This window comes from Bemisia tabaci, chromosome 6 (assembly GCF_918797505.1).
Source record: "Bemisia tabaci chromosome 6, PGI_BMITA_v3".
Lineage (NCBI taxonomy): Eukaryota > Metazoa > Arthropoda > Insecta > Hemiptera > Aleyrodidae > Bemisia > Bemisia tabaci.
The window spans coordinates 50491812-50518321 of NC_092798.1; the positions used below are offsets into that span (position 1 = coordinate 50491812).

At 35.8% G+C, this 26510-nt stretch overlaps 2 protein-coding genes across 6 annotated transcripts; both read right to left on the reverse strand.

Moving 5' to 3' along the window:
* Positions 1 to 930: 930 nt before the first annotated feature.
* Positions 931 to 25595, reverse strand: scramb1 (scramblase 1). 5 transcript variants are annotated; one of them, XM_072301863.1, is made up of 11 exons: positions 25559 to 25595; positions 23903 to 24003; positions 18537 to 18594; positions 17249 to 17296; positions 16128 to 16349; positions 7591 to 7701; positions 6638 to 6855; positions 5498 to 5662; positions 3761 to 3922; positions 2927 to 3000; positions 931 to 1870 (listed from the first exon to the last, which is right to left on the reverse strand). In XM_072301863.1, the coding sequence occupies exons 3-10, from the start codon at positions 18550 to 18552 to the stop codon at positions 2941 to 2943; spliced, it is 1002 nt and encodes a 333-aa protein (XP_072157964.1). In that variant the 5' UTR covers positions 18553 to 18594; positions 23903 to 24003; positions 25559 to 25595; the 3' UTR covers positions 931 to 1870; positions 2927 to 2940. The 5 variants fall into 5 exon arrangements, with proteins under 5 accessions (XP_072157964.1, XP_072157963.1, XP_018903604.1 ...); XM_072301862.1 differs by lacking the exon at positions 25559 to 25595 and having other exon boundaries at positions 23843 to 23984; XM_019048059.2 differs by lacking the exons at positions 23903 to 24003; positions 25559 to 25595 and adding an exon at positions 19384 to 19583.
* Positions 22592 to 23846, reverse strand: PIG-C (phosphatidylinositol glycan anchor biosynthesis class C). Its single transcript, XM_072301864.1, has one exon. It carries the CDS (start codon positions 23409 to 23411, stop codon positions 22614 to 22616), a length of 798 nt encoding a protein of 265 aa, XP_072157965.1. The 5' UTR covers positions 23412 to 23846; the 3' UTR covers positions 22592 to 22613.
* Positions 25596 to 26510: the final 915 nt, after the last annotated feature.

Here is a 26510-nt window from a genome sequence, read left to right on the forward strand (position 1 = left end):
CGGTTTTCATTATAAAATAAAACCATATGACATAACTAAGATCTGAAATGAATCATGGATGACAAGAATTATGGTAAGACATTACAAACATGTATAACAAGCATCGATCCACACAAGCAGAGGAAGCATGTAGAGTATAATATTCAGTATGTGAAATGATTTTCAGAAAGTCAAGTTCAATATTGAGTTTCATTGGAAAACGGAAAAAAGTAAACTGATAAATTTATATTAGGCCAACAGTAATTAGTATTTGATCAGGGGGGTTTTAGAATTGTTCCATGGAAGAAAATTTTAGGGAATAGGCCTTAGCAATAGTGACTTTTAACTCTCATATGCCTTTGTTGTTACATTAGATAAATGTTTACCACTACTTAAGAGCTATAGCTCTGAGTGTAAGTGTAGATGAAAAAAAAAGAAATGAAAAAGTGTAATAGTCAGGAATAAAAGACAAATTTTTGATGCATTTCAACATACGAGAATGGAGAAAATAAAGTGTTGAGTTGCGTTCAAGGCAACTTAATTACAAAAAGGGCTTGTTAAACTGAAAGCTGATACTACACTTAATACTTTATTTCTTGTGACTGCATCTCTACAACATCCGAGGTACACATATTGTGCAGAAAGAACAGAATGGTGCTGAAAGATGTTCAGGAGGTGATGAACATGTACCCTTTCTCCTTGTGTAATTGAAACATTTTAGGGAGAATTAAACGCCAAAAATCGTTTAAAATAATTCATTACCAGCACACTTAAAAGAAATGCGCATAAGGAGGGGAGGTGTGCTCAAACACACAGCCTGACAACCTTCATACTGAAAAAAAATTATCAGAGAAATAAAATGAGGATTAGAGCGTCGAGAGAAAGTTTTTAAAGAAAATTAGCCTGATAAGCAGATGCTTTGCCTCTCAAGTTATCGCAAACAGCCAAAAGTTGTTTTTTTTACGCGCTATGTCAGTCACACTGAAAACTAAACAATTGTAAAGCTGTCGGGTTTAAAGGTTACCCCGACAACAGCAGATTGAAGAGCTAAGTAACAATACATCGCCTATACCTGGTCTTGTGTTAAGTGAACATAGGATGCTCACTGTTGCAGAAAGTAAAAAAAAATTATTACTAAGTTCCCAGGTTGCTTGGTTAAAAATGCCTGTAAATACTGAAGCCCAAGCCATATCAACGACCATAGTGCAGCACCAGTTTTTCAAATTTAACCGGAAAATGATGGTTTTATTTATTTTCTTTTCATATCGTTTCCCGCCCTTTCTGATAACCCCCCTTCAAACCCTTCAACCCACCCTTTCAATATAAACCTTAAAATTATGGGGAAAAGAGAGCAAATGAATGGAGCAAAATTCAATATGGCAAGGAATAAATTAAAAAACGGTAGATTACACTTAGACTAAAAACTATGAGCAGATCAAAAGCCCTGCAGCGCACTGCCAATACTGAAATTCAAAAGCTATGTAGCAGATAATTTAAGAAATGACATGAGCTGAAATACTCGATACATTATGATTTACCAATTCCGTGACATTGAAAAGTTCTAACATTCGATCAGGTTTCTTCCTGAGTTGTTTCAAAAAGAGAAAGTCTAAGATGATGCATCAAAGGAGATGTAAATTGTGAGACTTGAAAAAAACAGCTTAGTTCTAGAAAAATTACAAAAAGATGCGCCTATAATAGTATGACTCAATCTGATAGCTAACTAAATAAAAAATTCAGCTCATTCTCTTGTCATATTTCAGTGGTCCATCTCAAAGGAGGTATAAATTTAAAATCCAAGGCTCAGATCTTGAATGGAGAAAATGAAGGCATACAGAACATTTTGGGGTTGCCATTAAGCATAGGAAACAGAAGCGCCGCAAAACACCATCTGTAAAAATCGAATTTAATTATCTTCAATGAGATAAAGAGCAGAAACACAAGATTACAGATTTTCATATAAATTCACAGTTACGAAAACATTTTTATTCAAAATTATTTGTGAAATCTGGAGTTGAAATAAAAGGTACCGAGCTGATGAATGACTAAAATATAAGCCCTACAAACAAAGGACACATTTAACACTAAAAAATTTGGTGCTGCTGCCCCTCTTGATATTTATTTCTTAAGACCTCCTGAACACGATGAGCTTTTAAAATCAAACTTCCTAGGTGCCAAATGCCAATCTCGAGAAGAACAGGGCTGAAAAGTCAATATTTTGGCCTTTTAACACGAGTTTTCTGATGCGGATGTGAGACTGTTGCTATGTATGTGGATACTACGCCGCAGGCTCTTATCACTCCAAAAAATTTGATTATTTTCGTCTCTCTCATCTCCTTAACTGGCAAAGAAACAAAAGATCTTCTCAATCACTCATCAGATGTTCCGATTTTTTTACCAGGTATTGCAAGTGAAAATGCATACAAATTCACTTTCCAGCCCTGCTTTTTTCTAGATCGACACACAGAAGGTTCGATTTTAAAAGCTTATTTTTCTCAGGAGCTCGTAAGGAACAACAAATAAAAAATCTTGCAATTCAGCCTGGGCTGAATTATTTAGTATTCCACGTGTAGTCCTTCGTAAGAAAATTTCTTGTTCTTAAAAACACACATTTTAGCACTTCTACCAGTGAGCCTTTAAAAGACTCCAGAATCCTTGCTTCATTTGGAAATTTTTTTTAAAATGTTGCGAGCCTCATTTTAAATCCTACTCCATATAAAATGGTAAGCTCAGGTAGGTATAACGCCAAAAATCCTAGCGCAAAAAACTTAACGCTGGGCGTGTCCACTACCCTTTCCAAACCCTACCTCCTTTTTCACTTCTATTGCATCACCCCTACCTGCGCATTCTGCACCCACTCAATCCGCTATCCCTTCTCTAACTCCATACCCACAATCCCTATCTTTTCTAAATCTTTTATTGCGGTAACCTTAAGATGATGACTCACTTGAAAAAAGTTCTTCAAAACATTCCCGGGCGATCTGTTTCTTCATTTCCTGCTTTCTCAAAGAACATCGCATCCTGAAAAATGAAAACAAGATTGAGGATTAAAATTACTTGAGTACATAAATGAGGGTACAATCCATAACAAAATTGTGCAGGCATGTTCTTCCTTGCTTCAAACATTGATAGAAATTATTTGAGAGATAAATCCCCGTGAACTCAGTAAAATTAACAAAATTTTCAACTTGATGAAACAAATTTTCAAAGATAGTTTCGTTGAAAGAGACCATACTAAGCCTGCCAAAAAGAGTCCAATATCTTACACAGCATTGCAAAATTTGGAAAACCAACAGATTTTTCTTTTCAGTACATTTTTCGAGGGAATAACTCATATACATCAAAATTTTTTACCTGGCTTGAGTCTACGCCTAGTAAGTTTACGCACTTTCAAACTGCAACAGAAGATCCGCTATCTTGATTTTTGCATTTTCTTTCTATGTGAGAATGACGTCAGATGATCTTCTGTCACAGTCTAAAAATGAGCAAACTTATTTGATGCGGACACTACAAATTATGAAATATAGACTGGAAGAATGTGCACCTTCTTTTTTAACATATACTATGAAAAGGCTCCAAATGAGTGAAAAAATTCTGTAATTGCCGCCAGTTGCAAGAAGCAAAATTTGAAACATTAAAAATTACATGGAAAGCGATATAAGAGGAATATCTATCGGGCAGCTTTCTCCTGATGATTTGCAATAGAGAATAAATAATTACAACTCATCTGTTCTGAGCTACTAGTAAAAAAGGAAAAATCAAGAAATATGAAATAACTTACAATCAAGAAACAAGCTCCTAACATGACAGCTTTCATGCGGACATCTAAGTCAATGGGGAAAGTGATACCAAAGTAGTCAGCATCTGTGAACATTTCGCGCAGCATTCCGGACCACTGTTTTGAAATTTTTCCCACTTCAGTAGAGCCATCTTTGGATAATACCTAAAAAATAAATAAATGATAAAATTTACTTTCATTTTCTCTTAGTCACATTTCCAATGAAGAATATTGAGACTAAAAATCGATAGTGAAACTGCAAAGATGCATATCTCCGTTGTGAAGTATTCAAATCTCAGCTCATATTTCAGCTTTTGAAAGGAGACGGAACAAACAAAATGGCTTTAAATTTTCATAGAATATTCTTGACATAGAGAAGAGAAATCACCAAAGTTTTCAAAAAGTGACATTTTGAAGTTTTCCATACAAGAAATAAAGTATGACAAGAAGTCTGCAACGCCATAAACCTATAAACACATTTCTGCAGTTTCATTATTGGTATGTAATATGATATGAGAGAAGAAGAATCCTTCACTCCATATGAGGACAACAATCAATTGATGTTTCTTTGAGAGGACTTTTTAAATTGATTTGGGCTAAGAAAATTTATGGAATGACATTCTAATAAAATTAGATTCCTATAAAAGTTTCAGAATTTTTTCAGAATCAATTTGTCAAGCAAATGCATTTGACATTGCATTTTGCATAAATGCATTAAATATTTGACATTGACAAAAGCTACATTTACGAGGTCTGTTAGATTAGAAATCGGATTTTGGTGATAACTAGCCAACAATGCGTCCGAATTAAGTTTTCTTGGACTTTCCTGATAGCTGGAAATATACTTAAGAACACTACATTCACATTTGAAAAATCCTGATTAGCTTCGTTGATATGTAGCTTGAAGTGAGGCGACCTCATGGGTATTCTGCGATTTTTATGTTGACCGAACTTGTCTCTTTTTTCGGCCTTGCACTACAATTTTCAACCGACAAGGATGATTAGAGTTTCATCTCCATATCGTAGCCGTACTCTCAAGTTTTGTCACCGAAAATTATCTTAACCAAAAATGTGGGATCACTGTTAGAACGTTCAAGCAGCTAAAGGGAAATTGACATTAGGTTGGATTTTTGTTCAACAGACAACAATCAAAGGGCAAGTGTACCTGAAACTCGATGCATGTCTACATATTCTATCAAAATTGTACGTACAGAGCCTTCCAAAATATTACACTGATCAGCAAGTTCGAAACGACCATTTTCGAGCACTTTTGCCCGCACTTCTTCCACATGGCAAATGTCAGTTGCCATTGATGGTCGATTCCCGTGCTCCTCATCTTCGGCGGACTCCTGACCAGTTTTGCATCGTTTAACCCACTCAAAACAGTGAGAACAACTCATACAATGATCTTGGTAAACTTTACTTAGCATACCAAAAGTTTCAGTTCAAGGTATACCAAGTTTAAAACAAAATTTAATGTGAACTCTTTGCTGTATCAGTGATCGCATTTTGAAAATCGCAGAACGCATCTGACTAACTCGTATTCAAGGTGACACAGAATGAAAACTGATCATAATAAACAAAATCTGTGAACCTAGCGTTCTTAAGTATATTTACAGCTATCAGGAAAGTCCAAAAAAACCAAATTCGGATGCATTGTGGGCCAGTTATCACCAAAATCTGGTTTCTAATCTAATAGACCTCGTACATATTCTAAGGGTACAATATAGTTCAACTTACTTTGAATTCAACGGCACCACAGATACTGTACGTACATATAGGTCCCTCTATCCTTAAGACCGTGTCACCTGAGGCATTTTTGATTGCAAACGAAGGAGATAAAATGCTCCATTCTTGTTCCACATAACCAACCACAGTGCCAGGTGGAGCTGAGACTTCCATTTTCTGAAAAATGAGCATTAAAAAAATGAATAGGTGGATAGGCAGTAATGAAGAATTTGGGGAGAGCAAAAAAATATTTTATTTTATTTATTTTCATAAAATACAAGTTTTGCAGAAGGCATATGAATTCTTCCTTTTAAATTACAGAGGAAATTTTTTTTAAAACATAAACTAGCTTCTCTGAAAATATCAAAGAAAAATGTGCATAGGTCTCTTTACAAAGAGACATTTTAAAAGGGGGTGCACAAAGACTTTATACATCCTTGGGAAATGGCATCAATACATTTTGATGAAATTTTATCAAGCTATTCGTTTACTCATTTTAGGCCTGAAATTTTCAAGTATGAGCCTGAGAATTCTTATGTGTTTCCTCTCCACACCTTCCTGCACCACGTCCAGCAAAACCCTCTCTGGATAGAATAATGGATGGGAGGAGAGAATGCATGCACCAATCAAGGCCGATACTTACACACACTAAAGAACACTGAATGTATGATCCAAGGCAGAGGTTGCATGACAATCAGGAGGGACGTCTTAAATTTCTCAATCACAAAAATTACCTTTCAAAAAATTATCTAAGTTCGACAAGAGAATATCTCCGCTCCATAGCTTTCAGTTCAGATTTTTAAGGCTTCTGCTTAAAAGGAGCCTACAAATAAACCAAAAAACATTTCCTTGGTAATATGACGGTCATTTTTTAATACACTAATGTTCATGCGGCGTTCTTCCTAGGCACCATAGTAAAGTCTCATTTTGGGAGCCTCTATTGCTATAAAAAGGACCTGCATGTTAGACTTACTGGGCCACATTGGCGCCATAATTCAACTTTATAAATAAGTTATTTTTCAGTAACAATGGCTCTGTTGCACACATGAGGTACAGCATACCTGAATAAACTTGACAGAAGTTAAATCGGACTACCAAAAAATGAAATCACCTCTAAACTGAGACTAGGAAAAACTCAAACCTTAAACTTACTTGGAGACAACATGGAAACCAGCAAGAATCACAAGCAAGTGGTCGGTCGAGATGAATGACTTGGTTCTTGTAGTTATCGAGGATTTTCATTCCAAACGGGCGAATGGGGCCGCAACAATTCCTCGTGCAACAATCAGATTCTTCGACTGCGTAGTAAACTTTCTGTCCTTGTCCGTTCTTAATTGTGAACTTGTTCTTCGTTTCAAAACCAACCAAAGCTGAAAAAAGAAAGAGAATGAATGGAATCTTTCAATTGAGGATTTCACACACTTAAGTCAAAAATTATGTGAAATAAGGTTATGTGTTGTAAAAATTAAAGAAAATAAAATTATTTAAAATGAAAAACATGAGTCTTACCTCATTAATCATTACTATGAGCTCTTTGACCCCCTAAATTTTCATTTTTTATGATAGTTTGTTCAACCATTTTACTGGGCCAATTTCCATAATAATTGCCGCTATCAACAGGTTGTAGTCCCTAAATGAGCCTGTTTCATTCAGATTTTGGAAATATAACCCACAATTTTTTTTTATTTTACGTGAATATAAATATTCATTTTTGTCACAGTTTGTTCTAAAGATCTAACATGCCGAGTTTCATTATTTTTGCGACTATCGATGGTGAGTAGTCCCTAGATAAGCATGCTCTATTTAGAATAACTCAGGGGGGCTTGCAAATCAGGCCTTATCAGGTTGGACAGCGTAGTGGCCAGGAAGCTTGGCCCCCTAATACATGCTATCTACACAAAAATTAATTGATCTGCATGCTACTTAAGTGGAGCAGTTTTAAAACTGAGTGCTCTTCTGAAATTCCTGTTCAATAAAAACTCTACTTAACATACAGCTGCATGTTAACAGGTGAATAAAAGATATTCAGTATAATCTTGTCAGCAAATGCATTTCCTATGAACAAGAAAACATTATGGGTTGTGTTATGAGCAGACAGTTCGTACCTTCAAGTAGTTCAACTTTCTGCTTCACCAGTAGTTGATCAATCGATGTTAGGTATTCCAAGCCAGGAGGGATATTGGACGGTAAGCTTTGCGGAATATTCATCCAACCATCTGACAACAAAAATAGCAAGAGGTAAGAAAAAATGACATGACTCAGTCGAAAAGGTACAAAATTAAAAAATTAATCTTGAAAAGTCTGTAGAGATCCAGTGTCCAAATCAAACCGATTTTCGTTTTAAGGTAGGAACATTGGATTACCCCCAGTATCGGCATTGCTTTAACCAAATATGGCTCTATTTGCCGGCGAGAGATCCAATTCGTTTTCACTACAAAATAAAATACTCTTGGGCGAGAAAAATCCCGAATAAAAGCGAATAATTCCACAGGATAAAAAAAAAAAAAAAAAAAAAAAAAACTTGAACCTGGGTCAGCTAAGTCCATGATGTGACAACTGAGAAAATACTGATTGACAAAGATTAAAATTCAAGGCACAGGAACATCTTAAACGAGTCTCTTTTAGCAGACAGTTAGTGAATATTTGATGGAGAGATATCCAACAAATAAACATTGGACACATTCTAACCTCAAGAAAGAGCTTCGGTTATTTTTGCCTCACAAATCAATATCATGAAAAGAACTTGGCGGGAGTATCCAAGAGAAAAATGGACCAGGGGAGGGGTGGTAGGAGAGGGTTCTTTTGACAGAGCGGTGTTACTTCTCCACCTTGAATCTTCACAGAGTGTATGTTATCAAATAATAAGGGTCTTTGACATCAATTAAAAACAGACTTTTTTTCCACCGTAGAATCCACTCGAGAATTCGCAAGCACGCGACCAAAAGTCTGATAAATGAAAGCTGCTTTTTACATTCACATCATGATTCATAAGTGGGACAGTAAATGAGAAGAAAATACACAGAAAAATAGGAAATGTGATAATTCAAGAATAGGGAAAGCAATAAAAAAGATAAAAAAAACCATAAGAATCAATCAATTACATATTCTGCCTGAGATTCTTCCTTCCGACGGGAGATAATGATAGATCGGTTGGTGTGGTTAATTAATTGACTGAGTGATTAATTAATTGATTTACTAATTACGTATTTCATTGTTTACCACTTTTGACACGGCAGCATATCATTACCAAGGCGGGTGATCTACTTATAATTATGCTTGTATATTCAATAACAAAAGGTAAAAAATATTCGATACACAAAATGAGAGAGGCAAGATTATCAACTACATTTATTTTCAACGATGTTTCATCACTGCTTTTAGGACTTTGAGTTCCCTTTCCCTTGTTTTCTTGAACTGGATGCAAGAGAAATACATGGATCACCAATTTTCTTTTAATGACAGGAACACAAGAAATATTCAGCATGATAAATTTTGAAGAGAAATTATCACCTGAAACCTGACTAGGAACAGTAATATCAAAAATATTTTACTACATGTTTGAAAATTAAGGTTTTGTGAGAAAAATTTTTCATGCCAAAAGACCACAATTTGAGTGGAGAACTACAAAAAATAGTTATGATTTAAGGATCTTCTGAACTCTTCAAGAGGTCTAGAGGCGCCAATATCACTCACCTCATTTTCATTTGGCTCACCGTTATTTTTACCTATATGACTTTTTTTTTTTGTTTCTTTTTGTTTTCTTTCAGGAATGACTGAACTTTAAGTTCCAGAGTAAGGCAATGTTAGGATTTTTACGCATGTTGCATCTATTCACTTTATTTTATATGAATTTGATGTCCTTAATTCCCTCATCATTCTTAGACAGTGGCTAGGATTTCGTGCTTCACGTTAATGATAGGGATCACTATTTTTCTCTTTCCAACTTCTTCGACTTAATTCTTTATCTGTGTGTCAAGGTTCAGTTTACCAGAAATCAAACTGCGTATCAAGATTTTGTTTACAAGAACTTAAATTGTCTTCCTGTTTATGTTTCAATAATGATTTCACCAATAAAAATAAAAAGAGACTGGAGGAAATTTTAATTTTAAAAGTTGCCTATCATCAAACGGATCATACAAAATAAGAACTTGAGACAGAATCACTTCACTTAGAATTAATTGTTTTCCTTCTATTATGAAATTACGGGAACAGAGCAAACATTTTCTGCTGGAGAATTCATAGCCTACTGTTATTTTCACAATCTGTAAATTAAAGTCAAAGACGACAGGTATATTTATTTTAATAAGATGAAAAAAGCGATTTGTAAATCTTGCCATTAACTATACTTGATTATAAAAGAGAGGGTAACATAGTTTCAACCATCGAAAAAGCTGAAGTTAGAGAGCTGTCAGATATTAAATTAAAGTGAGTTTAGCATTGGAACAAGCCATGACTTTAGGAGATAATGAAATAAAATAAAAAGAAATATATTTCTACAATAAATCGTATCACTTACAGAAAAAAATGAAAAATAAAAATAAAAAAACTGTAGGAATTTAGTTTAAAAACCTAATTATTAAACGAAACACATAGTAGCTTCAAATGATGTTGTATTTTACCTGCCTTTTATCTGTTTTTTCAAAAAAATTGCTAGTGAGTATTTCCTAAATCATTCCTTTAAATTTTTTAAATTGGAAAGTACACAATGGTTCGTCAAGATACCCATTTTGTTATGTATTTGAAAAATAAAAGTGAACAACTCATAAAACTGCCTTCAGTTTATTAGAGTAAATATTAGTTACAGAAATAAAATAGGAAGTATTCAAATTTTGTTACCTCTTATCTTCGTCTGAAATGAGTTTTGAATACATCTTCTTGTTTGATCTTTTGAAAAGTTTGTCACACAGCACAGAAAACTTTTTGCAGTTTTTTAAAAGGATTGTTTTGAAAGTTCTCTTAAATGAAATAGCACTATAAGCATCTTGTTTAGTGTTGGGAAAAAATTCTTCTTTAACATTTGAGATCATTTTACAGCACTTGAAAGGAAAATTAGCCACGAATTAAGTCTAAGCTATCAGTGAGACAGAAAACTTAACAATGTGATTCTCTTTGATGGAAAATTCAAAAGTAATGTAAAACAGAGGATACACATGGCACGGCTAGAGCAGATTATCTCGCAATCAATCCTATTAAGTGAGCAAGTCCCCTTGTCACTTATCAGTGGCCTGGGGCTACGGGCTCAAGAGCACTTAAACTATCCCAATTATTTACTTAAACAGACTACGCACACAGGCATACCACACTGGTCCCAGTACAGCAAGTGAATGAAAGGAGAGGGGGAACTATGTTCAAAAGGACAGGAGAAATAGTTCTGGAAGGGGAGAGGCCAAGCTTCATTCTGGTTGGGCCGTTATCTTTTGGCAGGTACCTTGAAAAAATGAAGAGAGAAAGGTAAACACTGCTATCTCTGTCCAACTGATGAAACAAACAGTATTGCTAACAGGCTTAAGATGCAGTCTGCAGCCTTTGATTGGGCATTTATCATCAAGAAATCAGGTCAGTTGATAAGGAGGGAAGACTGAGCAAGAGTCCACTCAAAATATTTTCAACTAATTTGGGAAGCAATATTATCTTGCATTTTAGGACAGGTCAAAGTTCAAGTCAGTTGAAAAGGGGAACAATGACGATTTATAGAGGCAGCTCAAATGATTGCTGGAGGTCATTAGATGGTCAATGGTTCTGTTAATACTCCAAGTTTCAGGAAACCTTTTTAGTGAGATCACAGAATGAAAAGCCTCTAGGAAAAAGACCAAAAAACTCCCATAAAAATAAAGGAGAAAACAAGAAAAAGGAGAAAGAGTTTTGAAATTTTGAAGATATTGCTTGGTCAATAAGACCTACTTATGAGGATACCAAAAAATTTAGGCCCTAGGCTCTAGTGTAGCTCCAAACTCGAATTTATCATAGTGGCACCTCCATCCTGTGAAAAATTACTTAATACAGTATGAATGAAAAGAATTTTGGCATGAACTAAGTCTTTATCTTTCTGCAGTTCAAAATGGCAACCAGCAGAAGTTTTAAAAATGTTGACATTTGTCGGCTGCCATTTTAAATTGATAATAGATTAGCACTTTTGGTCTATACTGAAAAAGTTTCGATTTCCATTTTCTTCCAAGTCAAGTATCGTTTGATAGGGACTAAGAGAGTCCCTACTGAATGATACACTATGTATTTGACAATATGAAAAATGAGTGAAACAATTCTGTGCAAATTGAAGCATCCTGTTTGTCTCAAAAATATAATAGAAATGCAGATAAGATAGACTTGGTAGACCTCAAATAGCTGATAATTATGAAAAATAGTAGATAGAGACTTTACGTTTATTTCTTTTGATGATGATTATTTTTCTAAAATTTTTAATTTCTTTTTTTCGTACGTTCTCTACAATGCTTTATCGCAGGAAAAGCGTTACCATTTATTAAGGCTTACTTAGGTCTGGAGGAGCCATTTGAATTTTGTACTTATGCTTCTTAAGTTTTGTGTCGTAAATCACTGACAATGAGTTTGAACAAAGAGTCAAAATTTTGACTGTCCATGTGGAAAAGGGAAATTAGAACCTGACTCAAAATTCAGATACTGGTTCCACTGGCGCGAGCCACGAACAGTTGGGCGCCAAGTTGCCCAAAAATGTCAAATGTTAAACCGAACTGACCACGTGTGACGCTTAGAAGTTTGCAGTCCGATGAACACAGTTGGAGAAAAAGCTATTCCAAAGTTTTAATCGGTCATGTTCAGGACTCAAAATCACCAGGTTGTGATGTAGTTTAGCTTCCTCTATTGACACAAAAATGAAATTAATTTATTATTTTAAAAAACTGCACAACATTCCCCATGAAAAACTCAAATTCCATTTTTTTGACCGACCTTCACAAATATACTGTTTTGCAAAATTAGCTCCCAGGCACTGAAGTTTTCTACCTATGGATGGTCAAACTTCATTGCTTTTCAGACAAAGGAACATGACAACATTAAAATGTTGCAAAATTGACATTACCAAATTGTACTTATACTGAGAAACCAATGGGAATTTCTATTAAATTTTTCTTCTGATAAAATGCAGAAATCAGCAAAATTTGGAACAAAAAACGCACTACTAGCAGTCTCATTCTCATAAGAAATTGAATTGTATGAGTCACTCTTGCAACCTTGGAATAAGGCTGTGGTCATCCGTCTTGAAGACAACAAAAGTGCATTCTTCCTGCAGATTTTTTATATCCTTTTTCCATGAATTATATCACAATTATTGTCAAACTGCCTGACTTTTAAACAGACTCAGTAACACTTTAAAAGCTGTCAATTTGTCTAATAAACTTGTTTTTTCAATGCTCTGACTGAAAATATGAGTTCATTATTCCTCACATAAATACAAAGTATAGCCGATAATTATGGAGTAGACTGACCCCACTGAGCTTTAGTAAAAAAAGCCCTGAGTATAGACCCACTGACAAGATACCAATTTTTTACAGACAGATTTTTGGTGGGTATCAGTTCCTCTGCTTTCCATGCACTTAAAAAATTCGGACATTTACATAACTCTCAGGAAGCACCTGAATAAAAACATTATGTTAATGAGAAGTTTTTGGCTGTATTATCTCATAGATGATTTTAATGAGAGAGAAAGGTTAAAAAAAAACTGTAGGATGAAAGTAGAGAAAGTTATCATGAGGTTAACGACACATTCACTGATTTCTCAAACAAACACGACGGAATACTGACGCAGTTTTTGGGATGAAAAAAGTGAAATTCGGGAGGAAGTATAAAAAGAAATGATAAGATTAGGGTCTGGACAGTGTGGCTGTGGTGAATTTTAACTAGATGAAAGAAAAGTAGCAGGAAAATTTTTGGAGAAAATAAGAGGAGGCAAATGGAAGATAAAAAAGAAAGTGGATCATCAAAACTTCTAAAGATAAGATCTTTTTTAAAACGGCAAAATTATACAATATGCACGATTAGAACACAACTTTCCTCTCTTCCTCTAATTTTCATTCAACCATCTCTGAAGTTGTTACTTTTTCAGAAAATGATAGCTGTGGAGGTGGTTGAACGATCAGAGAATTTAAGGAAGTTGGAGTTTTACTTAAAATTTGCTGTGATGCAAGTGCATGGGTCAAATATAAAACCAGAATTGGTGGAATGAAAGACGGAAGAAACTAGAGGGAGAAAAACTATGTTTTCCAGTCCTAACAGCCAACAACATTTCCAGGTTTGGATGATTCCATGTTCTGATATTTTAACTCTTGCGGGCCCTCCATATATTACATGATGGTCAAAGGGATCGAGAGATAAATGGCATGTATTCAACAAGGCTGCCATGATAGCGATGAGAGCCTTGAGTGCTAAAATGAAGTTTTGAGAACATAGGCTCACTAGCGTTGGAGCGGAAAATTTTATTGAAAAAAGCGTCTGTTCTCTGTCAAATTCCCTTGAATCATCCGAAAGACTCTTAGAAATCGTTTGGATGATTAAAAATCGACCAATTTCATTTTAAATATAAAAAAAGGGTATTACTTATTTCCATATTAGGCTAGTGTTAGGCAAGACAGCCGTAAGTGCTATCTCTTACATTTTTCATGGTTGTGTTTTGAGCACACAACAAACACACTTTCAGATTAGAAAATGACAGAAAAAGGCGGCATTTTACTTGAAAGCACTGTTTTCATTGGCTCTTTGGAGAAATAATGCTACCAACGGCTCTTTTGCCTGAAACTACGTCATTTTTTGCATATTTATGGCTTTTCCATAAGTCTCGTTTTCATAAAAAAAAAGATAAATTTAGTTGTTTCGGCTATTTCAGCGATTTCATCTTAAAGAGATTAGACGAATTTTGAAAGGAGCTCGATTTCCGAAAATTTGAGACTTACGGCTCTCTTCGCTATCACGGCAGAGGGGGGGAGGGGGGGGGGAAGAGATCAAGCGAAATCTAACATCAGGTTAAAGGAACAATAAAAGCTACCCAATACCTGAAAGGTTTGAACATTTGAGAAGGCCAAGAGAGAGGACAAGAGTGAAATTTTACTATCTTCTGTTCAACAAATCAATTTAGAACATACCTCTGTGAGAGAGATTTTCATGCAACTATTTATTGAATTATGACCTTGATTGTTCCTCTTTTTCAGAAGTAATTCATTCACTTAATATTTTTAAAACTTAATAATGGAGATTGCTTTCGTTTTTAATGCTGGTGGACTTGTTCCTACTTTTCCTCAGGATTCTTCATTTTCGTCAAAAATTGGGTAGGGAAAGGGTAACTCACACCTGACGTCATTTTGAAGAGGGGTCATCTTTAAGGTGCCTGCCCTCTACCTGATAAAGGGGAGAGGAGAGGATTTAAGAAATCAGAAAAGCCTGACAAAAGTCATTAATGTGCCAACCTTTGGCTTGAATTCACATGGCTCCAGCATGAGTAGTATGTAATTCAAATCCTTTTCGAGGTGGAGGAATCAATTTTCAAGGTGATGACCCCTTCAAATTGCAAAAAACAAAGATTTTAAAAGATAACAAGCCGTTTTCAAACTGATGCAAGCATACTTTTTCACTTACAAATTATTCTAAAATAATTATTTTTCAAATTTAGTTCATAAATCTGTTTCTGCGGTCTATCACAGGGCCGAAAAGATTCTGCACCTTGCTGTTTTTGGTGGCAAAATAATGCTCAAAGTTCTAAAATTGCTGGACCAAAAAGCATCTGGCCTATAACCCAAGGGTGCTTGAATTGCTTGACCCAGCAACCCGTTAGTTGCAGTTCTGGAACTACGAAAAAAGGAAGGATCCCTGAAAGAGAGAGGACAGTTCATCCACTGCAATAGGATAATAGCCTCTTTATTACTTAGAAGTAAAAGCATTTTTTGTAAATTTGCTACTAAATGAGCAAAAAACTGTTTGGCAACCTGTTTGAAGAGAGGGAAATTATTAAAAGCCTTCTTGTATACAAAAATGCGATACTAAGACTGCCATAAAAATTGTGATGACTGACTTTGAGTATACAGCATTTTGCAACCCTGTTGTAATCCATGTGTACTTCAAAACTGGAGACCTTTTCTCAGGGGTCTGCAAACCACACGTAATGGTATACAGGGAACCGCTGTTACATATGTTGCAGGCAAATAGTAAAATCAGACATGTTATCAAATGCCGCGGCAGATAATAAAATTTTGACTGTTTACGAAATTTGGTAAATTACAGCGAAGAGTTTTCGAGTTTTCAATAATTATGGAAAAATAACTCATCAAATTTACAACTCCTCTCGTTTCTTACTCTTAAAATGCTTCTTATATAATTAAGTGTTTGAAATTTTAAACATGCTGAGAATTTCAAGATACTTAAATGTTCGTTCAGTAGCCAAAAATACTACTGTATGATGCACATTATTGCAGAGAATTTTTTCTAGCAGTAGCGATGAATTATTTTCTCTAAATTTAGGAAAAGAATCAGAACTTCAATCTAAGTGAAATATTTGACAATTGGCTTAGGCATTTGACAGAATGCCTGATATGACTATTTGCCTGCAACATAATTTGTCAGGGTTGCTAGTATAGAATGTTGTCAGGATTCGAATAGCCAAAAGAAATTGTGATAAACTTACCACCAGGAGGTGCGTAGCCCCCCATATTGGGGCCAGGACCTGGTTGCTGGCTTATGGTTTGTCCATAGCCTCCAGAGGGGGGAGGATACCCAGATGGAGGTGGATATCCTGCCGGTGGTCCTGGATACGGTGCAGCAGGGGGTGGGTAACCTTGTGGAGGAGGGTAACCCTGAGCTGGAGGGTATCCAGGATAGCCTTGATTTTGTCCTTGAGGGGCGAATCCTGCAAACCATAAAAGACAAGAGAATGATGGAAAATACTGGAGAGTTAAACAATAACTGTAATCAACAATAGACAGCAAACTAGGAGCAATTGGACTTCATTTTGCAATCAGGAACTACAGTCTCTGACTACCTTTGAAGAAAACATATGTACCATTGGTTCTCTTATGCATTTGTTTTTTTGCGGTTGAGCCAGAAATTGTAGTTCCTCATTGCAAAATGAAGTCCAACTTATACTGAGATAAGAGAACTTGATCTGCAGTGTGTTTCTAGACAATTTAACAACTTGAAATATTGCTTCTTCACAAAAGAATAAAACGAAATAAACCGAAACCTGTTGAATTAAACCTATCTTCATACACCTGTTCAAATGATAAATCAATTTTTTACTAACACACCACTTTCACGATAAATTTTGTTAGTCTACGCTTTTCAGGGCCTTCCTGGGTACCTTTCTCAGGATATATAGCGATGTGATCGCTTGTATCCGTTCATCAGTTGTGGCATCTCCGATGTTGTTCTTGTTATTGTTGTTTTCCTTTGCATATCTGATAATGTCATTCTTAGTGTTGCTTTTTGGAATTGATTTTAATAACAGATTTTCAGTGTTCTCAACTTCCAAGTTCCAAATTAATTCATTTCAAAATTCCGAATTAATTTAAAAAAAAAAAAAACAGCGCTAAGAATAGCATCAGATATGCAAAGCAAAACGGCAATAACAAGGACAGTGTCAGAGATCATGATCCAGAGAAGATACTGACGTGTAATAAATGATGCATCATTGGCACTAGTATGGTTGCCCTCAACATTCTCCGCAAGATTAGAGAAATGAGAAATATATGAATAAGACCTGAGAGAAAGGAAAGGAAACCAGCAAACTATAATTTTCAAAAGTCTCACCAACTGGAGGAGGATAGCCAGATTGCGGATTGGGAGGGTAGCCGGAATCTGAAAATAAAATATACATGAATATTTAAACAGCAATCTTAATATTTAACATTCTAATAAAAACAAGGGCCAGTTTTAAGCAGATGCGGCCCGCATACACATTTTTCAAAGATTGGTGCATAATTCGCTCTTGGGTTTTAGGAGAGGTTACCTTATGTTGCTTTTTCTCTCTGAGGGCATGTAACTCCTCCACATAAGCTTCTGCTTTTGGGAGAGGATCTACTGTTTCATGTCATTTTTATGCGTGCCTCCCTTGAATAAATTTAAAGGAAAAAGAAAAAAAGCACATTCGAATTACTTAGTAAAAACTGTACTGCAATCCTGCAAAGATCCCCTTTGTATGCCTTATTTTAAAGTAAAACTTGAATGCAGAAAATTTAAGATTGCAGATGCTGCCATTGCAATTACCTGGAAGTCCCTCAGAAAGTTTGAAACACATTGTCACCTTCCAGCCTAAGTATCATGAGCGCAGCGCCATGTAACATTTCAAAATTTCTGCTGCCATTTTACTTTTTTACAGAGAAATTGCTGATTTAATCTGTTTGAAAAATTCACTGAATATTATCAGCAGCACAAAGAAAATTCAGTGAAATTTTCGGACAGCTTCACTGAACAATTTCTCAATAAAAAGAATAAAATGGCGGCAGAAATTTTGGGACATCGCATGACGCTTGTGATACTTTGGCCGGAAGGTGACAACATAAGTTTTGGTTTAGATTTCTGGAATTTTTAAATTCCAGACCATCTTCATGGAGAACAAGGCATACAGCTGCACTTATGGCCCAAAATGACAGGTTTAGAGGTCCAGGCGATGGTAGTGCCCTTGTCATCTCTGCCTTGCTATTGAAGCAAGGCTGTCAAACATCAGGCTTAAGTATTGCTATTTGTCAGTATTCAACGGTGTAAGTCCGTAATTTCATTACTCGGTTCACAACGTCGCAAACTTCCTGTCATACTACTTTATTTTTTAAACGGAAAACTATTGGACAGCAATTCTTTAAAACTGCCGTGATTTTTCTTCTCTGTGCAAAGAAAATTCTGCATGGAATGCAGAATTTCTCTACTTCAAGGAAAGATGTCAATTTGTTCTTCTTTAAAAAAATGACATAGAAGCGGAGATTTTCAGATACCGGCAAATGAGATATGTGGCAGACTTACGCCGCCGTATTGTTTCTTTGACATTGATTTTGAACGAAGCGAAAGGTTAACAGAGGACAAAAGTAAATAACATCGAACTCACTTGGCTGATTATACATTTTTTGAAGTTATGTTAACAGTGTCTCAGCAGCTGATAAAATCTGGAAAGAAAATTAAAATACATTATAAATTTAATATATCTTTTGGCATGAGGTGGTAAGTATACATAGATAATCAAAAGTTCATGAGCAGTTCAGTTTAGTACTAATGTTCTGTCCAGAAAATTTCCCTGGTTATGTTTCTGAACTTGGCTTGATAGGAAAAAAAAAGGGTCGAGCTTTTCTCCGAAGAAGTTTGCTCAGTTCTACCTGATGAAATTCCCTGCCTTTTCTTGATAATGTAGGGGCACTTAATTAATGTGGGCAAAACGTTGGCACAACAACGCGATCAGCTGGCCTGTCGCGGACCTGATTTTGACGTGGAGCCTGACTCCGCAAAAAATTCCCTGACCGTTGACCAAATTCCCTGACTCTCCTCCCCAACTGTTCCTGGTCGCTGGCCACCCTGTGATAGCAACGACATCCAGCATAGACTTTCTGGAGAAAAAGTGAGTGGTCAAACTTCCATGGGGGCACAGCAAGAATTACAAAGATTTTGTGAGAGCGACTCTGTTAATCTGACACTTGTTGTAATATTCTGAGAGACAATCATAGCAGCTACGAGATGAAAGATGTTTAAGCTGCTTGATGAAATGGGTTTATGAGTGACAGTACCTGCTCAACTGTGCAAAAAGTTCTAAAGTTGAAACGTTATACCATGGTTGCTGATATGTACACACCACTTACTCCCAGACTCGATGGCAAAATGCAGTCTAATTACTGCCTTCCAAACAAGGCAATATTTGAGAAAACGAGAGTTATTTTTCGACTAAGAAGACTCACTTTACTTACAGAATACTGAAGTAGAATGGTTAAAGTATGTTCACACGGCAACGTGAAGTTCTCAAGAAGTTCCTGGTTCCGGTAATTAAAGTAACAATAATAATTGTTTAATTATCTACTGATAAGAATGTCTCAAAAAGTGTATTCTCTAACCAAACAACACACGGTCGACGCTGCGCGAGCATGATATTTTTAGGTCAGATGCAGTGAATTTCTAGCCAATCAGGGACGACCTAGTTTCGTCACCTCATATTACAGCCAATGAAATTCGATGATTTTGAGTTCCCGCCAAATGAGTAATGGGTGGACGCCCCGCTGTTGCGGTTGACGTCAAGATCGCGGCAAAAAAGATGATCATCAAACGGGAAAAAGAGTGATTCATAAGTTGATGACCAGAGTGAGTAATACTCTCATTGCAGAGAAACTAGTCTTCCCTCTTCCGCATCACCTCAACAGGTCTTCAAGTTTCAAGTAGTTCGGTCTTTCAAACGAAAGTGTTCTGCTATGTACGTCATTGCAGACGTAGACTCATTCATTGAAGAAAGGTTGCCAAATTTACAGTGATAATCGCAAATCAGGAACGGGAGCCAGGATTTGCTTTAAACTTTTCTTCGTTCATGACATAAAAAGATGGAATAGCTATGCGGAAAGGGTAGTTCTGCTCTAGTGATCGCAATAATTTGGTGATGGGTAAGGGGGGGAGGGGGGGAGCGCTCTTTTCTACCACTTTTCGAGCACCGCTCTGGCAAGGATTTGAATTTGACCTACGCACGGGCAAAAATTTTCAGGAAGTCTTCCGCCATAAAATTTTCTAAGCGTAGCGTGAAATTGCTTTAAAAGCAAAATATCAATTTTTTTTTTTTTTTTTTTTTTTTTTTTTTTTTTAACACTTTACGTCTGTCGGCGATGGAAACCGCTCTACACCTTCCTTGAGCAGCCTTGCATTGATATTGAGACGGGGTTGGATCGGGGCGGAGGGGTGTAACAATCCTTTTGAGACATCCTTGCATGAAAGGTATCTTATCTGGTAATACCACGAGACATTGATAATTTAAGGAACTTATTGAAAGTCGGCAATGCTGCGTGCCCACACACATTTTTTTCAAGGTCCGCATTGCGGTATGGGTATGGTTGACTGTAGAACTAGGCCCCCCTCCCTCCCTCCTCCCGCCCCCCTATTCGTTTTATGGTGAAACGAGTCGCACGCACAAAACGCATACTCGTAGGGGGATATGGCCAATAATAAGTTGGAACTTGGCCGGATTTTTCTTAACTTCGTAAAATGACGTGGGATAGAAATTTTTTGGACTGTTCCAACTAACAAATAGCCAGAATTTTGTAAAATGATTTATCGAGTGTCTCGCGGGTGGGTACTTCGATCTTTCGCGGCCTCTTGTCGGTATTTCGATAAAATTTCGTGGGCTCGTGGGTTTTCGGGGCACTCAAAAATATACTCGTGGTCATAGCATATTAGCGTAAATATTCGTGGACTATCGCGGTTGTGTGATCGCGGTTACTGTACGGATTTACGCAGTGTCGCGGTTATAGCTCTAAATTTCCGCGGTGTCGCGATTGTTTGAGTCCTCGAGTAAAACGGTCGAACGAAGTCCAGACACAATTCTCCTGAGGATAAGAGATTTCGAGGGCGTAAATATTGATTTTTTTTTTTTTTTTTTTTTTTTTTTTTTTTTTTTTTTTAGTTCTTCGGTTTCTCCATAAAGTTTTTAGAGCATTTAAATGAGGCTTCACTCCTTCCGGACTTAGCAATTTCGGTTAGGGTACCTACTTTGCACACAGGTACTTTATAGGAACACAACTCGTTTTAAAAATCTACCGCGCCGATTTCGTGAATTTTGCTGCTATCGTAGGGGGATACTTGGTCCCCCTCTGTTCACGGGAGCCACAAGAGAAAGATCCCCCAGATTTTTTTTTTTTTTTTAATCAATGTTCATTTATTTAAGGACTTTGTTTCTTATTTCTTTCCTTTTTTACCTGAAAAATGTTAAGTGTGAAATTGGCCGTCTCCATGAGGCTGGAAAAAAGATGAACACGGATATTTCGCATAACTGTGTCGCGTAAGAAAATGACGAAACCTTCGGTCATTTAATAGACGAGGATGGATGTGTTGAGTTGAACGAACTACCTTCGTGAGGGGGTCAAGTGAAACTAGATTGTCTCGAAACTAGACATGTAGTCGCGTGTGCAAGCCATTACATCGCTTAAATTGACACGAAGGCGTGGAAAGAGTCCACGAAAGATGCATTGACGCGGGTACCTCTTATTTTAACGTCCTTCACTGGTCGCTGGCTGGGAGGCATCTATTTAAAACTGTTAAGTTCACACACTGTCCAGTGACATTGAAATATGCGCTAAATACGTCAACTTTAACGAAAAGAGTGATATTCGTTCTCACAGCGTCACAACTATCAATCAAACTTGCGCAAGATCGCTCACGGCGTTGCAAGCAACTATTCCGACTCTTGTGTATTGCACAGTATCACGTTGAAATGAAGGCGCACTGAAGAAGGTAAACTGGCTGGCCTTATTTAGTGACACAAAGAGTCTGTGTGAGCGTGTGCGTTGTTAAATACAACATGACATGAATGCGCATTCATGCTGTAGATTCAATGATCCATCCTGCTCAAACTGTCTATTCAATTTATAATGCGTTACTTAACATTATAATGTAAAAAAGTTTAGAGTCTGTCATGAAAAGCTTTTGGAAAAATATAAAATTTATTTCCCATTGAAAATAAAGGTTTAAGCAAAGAGAGTAATAATAATGATTGTTATTACAAGTTTGTAATTATTAAGTTTTACTAAATAGAGTGAATGTGTCTGAATAAGAATTTTGGATGGTCCAGAGATCGCTTTGAAAGTGAGGAGTTCTTGAGGAAATTTTGGCAAAAAATTTGCCAAGGAGCTTAAAAAAGGTCAAAAGTGTTTTTACTGACAGAAGGAGACTTAATTAAGTCTCCTTTAAAGTTGTAGTGGTGAGAAGAACGTTTCTCATTGGCCTGAAACTTTAAAGGGGGAAGTATGGAAGCAATGTTACCTTTCCCCCTTTATTTTAGAAAAATCCAATTTTTTTTTTTGTTAAGTATGGGAAAAAAGGTTTACAATGAATTGAATTAAAATTGATGAGAGGGGGACTTAATGAATTCTCGGTTCATGGGACCTATCCAAATCCATGGCTTGAAAGAAAAAAGTATTGAAGTAGAATAAAGAAATCATATATTTTAGCGGACAACAGCTTCATCCCACGGCCCATAAATATTATCTTTATACCGCTGTAACCGGACAAAGGCCAATGGGCATATAAAATTTATGAAAAGGATAACTAAAATAAATAAGAATGTCATAGTACGTGAGACAGTTAACAGTCCAAAGGCTGCTATCACAGAGAGTATGAAAATTACTAAAAAAGATTTCCCAATCTTTGAAATAAGGATGGGACATAAAACAAAGCATTCTACCGCTAGGGTAATTAACACAAATGTATGAAATGGAGAAGGAAGCCTTGAAGCAAGGCATATAGAGGCAAATATTGCCGCATTCAAGGACAAAGAACTAGAAACTATCGTTGCTGGCACTCCATAATCAAAAAATATTAAATGAACAGACATCATAAAGACGGTTAGTGCATAAATAGTATCTGTACTAATTGTTTCTGTCAAAGTTTTCAAGATTGGGGCGAGTAAATAACTAAATAACAGAAATACAAGGAGAGTTCTAAAAACTTTCAAAATGCTGTACTGACGTGAAAAAAATAAAATATAACTGCAACATGTGGCAAGACTTAAGTAGGACAGCAGGGCCTCTGGTTGTATCCACTCATTGTACAAGTAGATAAATCCCAGGATAAAAAAAATAATAATGCAAAATTCCTGGATTACAAGACCTGCCCCTAAACATGCTTCTTGGAAAGTTATTGACCTGACATGTAGATTTTTCTTCAATTCATCCAAAAATGTCTTGTCAGTGTAGTTGTCCGGATAACCTTTGTTTTCATATAGGTTCTTCTTCCAGCATTTCATGCTAGAATCTTTGTTACACAAGATTTTTCAGCAAAATCAAGCACCAAAAATTTGAGGGAAATCTACAACTTTTGGAAAGAAGTTGAAAAAGTATCAGTCACTATCCAAATTTTAAAAGTATAGAAACTGATGAATTTCATCAATCCTCATAACATTTAAGGATAGGGTTATCACTTGGATGCTTTGCTTCTATAAAAATAGAATGCATTTTTTTTAAATGCTACAATCTCTCTTCCTGTGCGCTCTCAATTTCTTTCTTAAAATCTGTAGTTCTTTGAGCAACCTTTTTTGCTATGTTAGAAATACCAGTATAAGAACCTTAAGTAGCGCAGAATGACATTGCTGATAATTTTGCTAAATTCCTAAATGATACATTCATATAAAATTTACTGTAAAATAACATCCGTATCATTTTTATTATAAAAACCTACTTTGTTAAACACCGTCTATTGTATGATGTAATATGTCTTGTATTTCGCTAGAATGTTCACCTGTGATGTTACCAGATATCTGAACTGCGTCTTTATCACACTCAGGTTTTTTTATTCCCGTTAATGACTCTCTGCACTTATTGAGCAACTGGGCCAACTACCTGAGAACAGCCAAAGAAAAAACAAACCAAAGAAAACTGTTAAATAAGGCTCATGAAAAATATTTGACTGAATCAATGAGAATTATTTACCACAATTTATTGATACAGTTTTCACGGCTTGTTTCATAATATGCTGGTTATTACTTGTGATGACATAATTGTGCTTAAAAATCAAATTAATTTGTTAAGGTAAAGTTGGTATAAAATATCAATACATAAAATTCATGTTCAAAAAAATTCTCTCATATATGAAAAAAGTTTCTTTTAAGAGTATAATAATTTTTTTTTTTTTTTTTTTATTTAATTCTAGTTATTCTTCTTTATCTACATCTTGTTAATGGCATTGATGTACAAGTATCACAGAATAGTTGCCTAGGGAATTTTAGAGACTAGATGCTGACCACAGTATCAAAAGTATTAAACCAGATCGCATGCAGTATGAAATTTGTTAATAAATCAAGTTAACTATTTTTATCTATTTTTATCCATGGGAGTAAATTATATTAAGTATCAGGCTGAAATTTACCACATGGATCTTAATAAATGCAGCTGTCAACTTCATATTTTCATACCTTGAGTAAACTGTCTTGTTTAGAAAAATTAATTGTTCGTAGGAAAACTGTACTGACATTTAATTTTTTCAACGTCAAACATTTCATGCGCAATCAATACTCAACTCTTCACTTGATATTAAATACAAAATTGTTAACTTAATGCTGTTACGGCAACTAAAAAAACTTCGTCTACTTAACTGCAAAGGCCCTGAAAGAATTTTATGCTCATTGTGAATAGATCTCGTAGTTTGTTTTCCTATCAATTGACATTGTCAAGGATTTTCTTGCCTCAATTTGGATATTGAGATCAATTTCATAGTAAATTATATCCTCTGAATTTTCCGTTGCTTCAGTGATTATTTGTCCATTTGGACCTATTAATTATTCGACTACCACCGAATAAAAATGAGCTACCCTCTATTTCTCACCTGTTTAGAGCGACTATATGAATTAAATTTTCATAAGCACAACGTGGTGTGTTGATACACCACGCTCATAGAGCAGGTTTGCACCAAGCAGATGGCATAACTATAATATCTGAATTTTTAAATTCAAAATTCTGGCAACTTCAGGAAATGCTGCATCATAACAAATCATTAAGCACTTAAATACGGCACACACCAATATCAAAAACAGGTGCTTAGTCTGTCACCGGGGGTAAACCCTAATTTTTCATCTTTGGACAGATGCATTTTTCGATATAAATCTAGCCAAATTTTTCTATTTGGTATCCAAATACCAGCGGAATTATAAATTGCATTTGTTTTATCATCTCCCTCTACAAAACCGCAGATTAGGGCTAAATTAAGTTTGGTGGATAGGTTGGTAAACAGAGAGTCTGTATTTCCATCCTTAGTCTCACTGAGTGAGAAATATTATTCACCTAAGAACGATGGTGAGTAGCCAGTTGGGGCTAATTCAGGAAAACAAATGATTTGACGTTGTTTTCCTTCCCTTTGTAACAATAATTCTCTAGAGATAGTAATTTTTATCTTTATCACCTAGTGTTGCATCTGTCTGGGCTATTGCTATTTTGACCATGCTTAATCTATGGTTGAGTTTTATCCGAGCATGCGTCCATTAAATTTTCAGCACACTTGCTTTGCCAAAGTCCTTAAGCCTCCTTAGGTGGCTCAGTTGCTTGTTAATTTCAGTTGTTTCTTTCTTCACCTGAAACAAACATTGTAATATGAAATAGGTAAGTAATAATAAAAAAGAATGAAAGTTTCCACTCAAACTCAGAGTGGCGCACTTTTAAACAGTGAAAAGAAGGGGTATCGATAAGGACCTTTTTTGGCCCCACCTAAAATCCGGAATTATTTTTTTTTCTTTGTATTGTACTTTTGTTTCTTTCTTTTATTTGTCAGTTGAGTTTATCATTTGTTCAGCTGTTTTGCTCTTTTTTGTTAATTATTTGGTAATTGGGCAACTTGCCCGTTTGGTATAATAAATAAATAGATAAATTTATATGGGTTTTCCAAGTTGACTTAATGTAGTTTACAGAAACAATCATGATTTGGTCCATAGGCCACTGGATACGTGTTAAACGGTTGCCTGAATATACATTTGCAGGCGTATTTTAGCAAAAATGCATGTTTTTCTATCACTCCAAGGCTTTTTTGACACCGAGCGCATTGGCTAACTAAAACGAACTTTTGATAAGTTATCAAGGAGGCTTTGGGACACATTTTAACCCTGGTTTGGTTTAAGTTAGATGATGCCCTCATAGTAAAAAAAAACTTTTTCAAAAATTGACTTTTAAGGGACATCCGCAGGGTTTTTTTTTGGCTACGATTAAAGAAAATGAATTCAAGATACTTTAGTCTTGCAGATCAACTAAAAATGACAAAATCTGGCTAAACAGCAAATTTCTGCGTTGAATATTAACAGAGGTATCTCCCCTGGAAAAACTCGATTTATGAAGTCATCCACCGCGGTAGAACTGGGGAAAGA

Coding starts and splice junctions, on each gene's coding strand:
- PIG-C (XM_072301864.1), bottom strand. CDS start 23,411: ATGAAATGCTGGAAGAAGAACCTATATGAAAACAAAGGTTATCCGGAC.
- scramb1 (XM_072301863.1), bottom strand. Junction 16,350..17,248: donor TGGCTATCCTCCTCCAGTTG/GTGAGACTTTTG, acceptor TATGGTTTGCAG/GATTCGCCCCTCAAGGACAA. Junction 5,663..6,637: donor GGTTTCCATGTTGTCTCCAA/GTAAGTTTAAGG, acceptor CTCATTTTTCAG/AAAATGGAAGTCTCAGCTCC.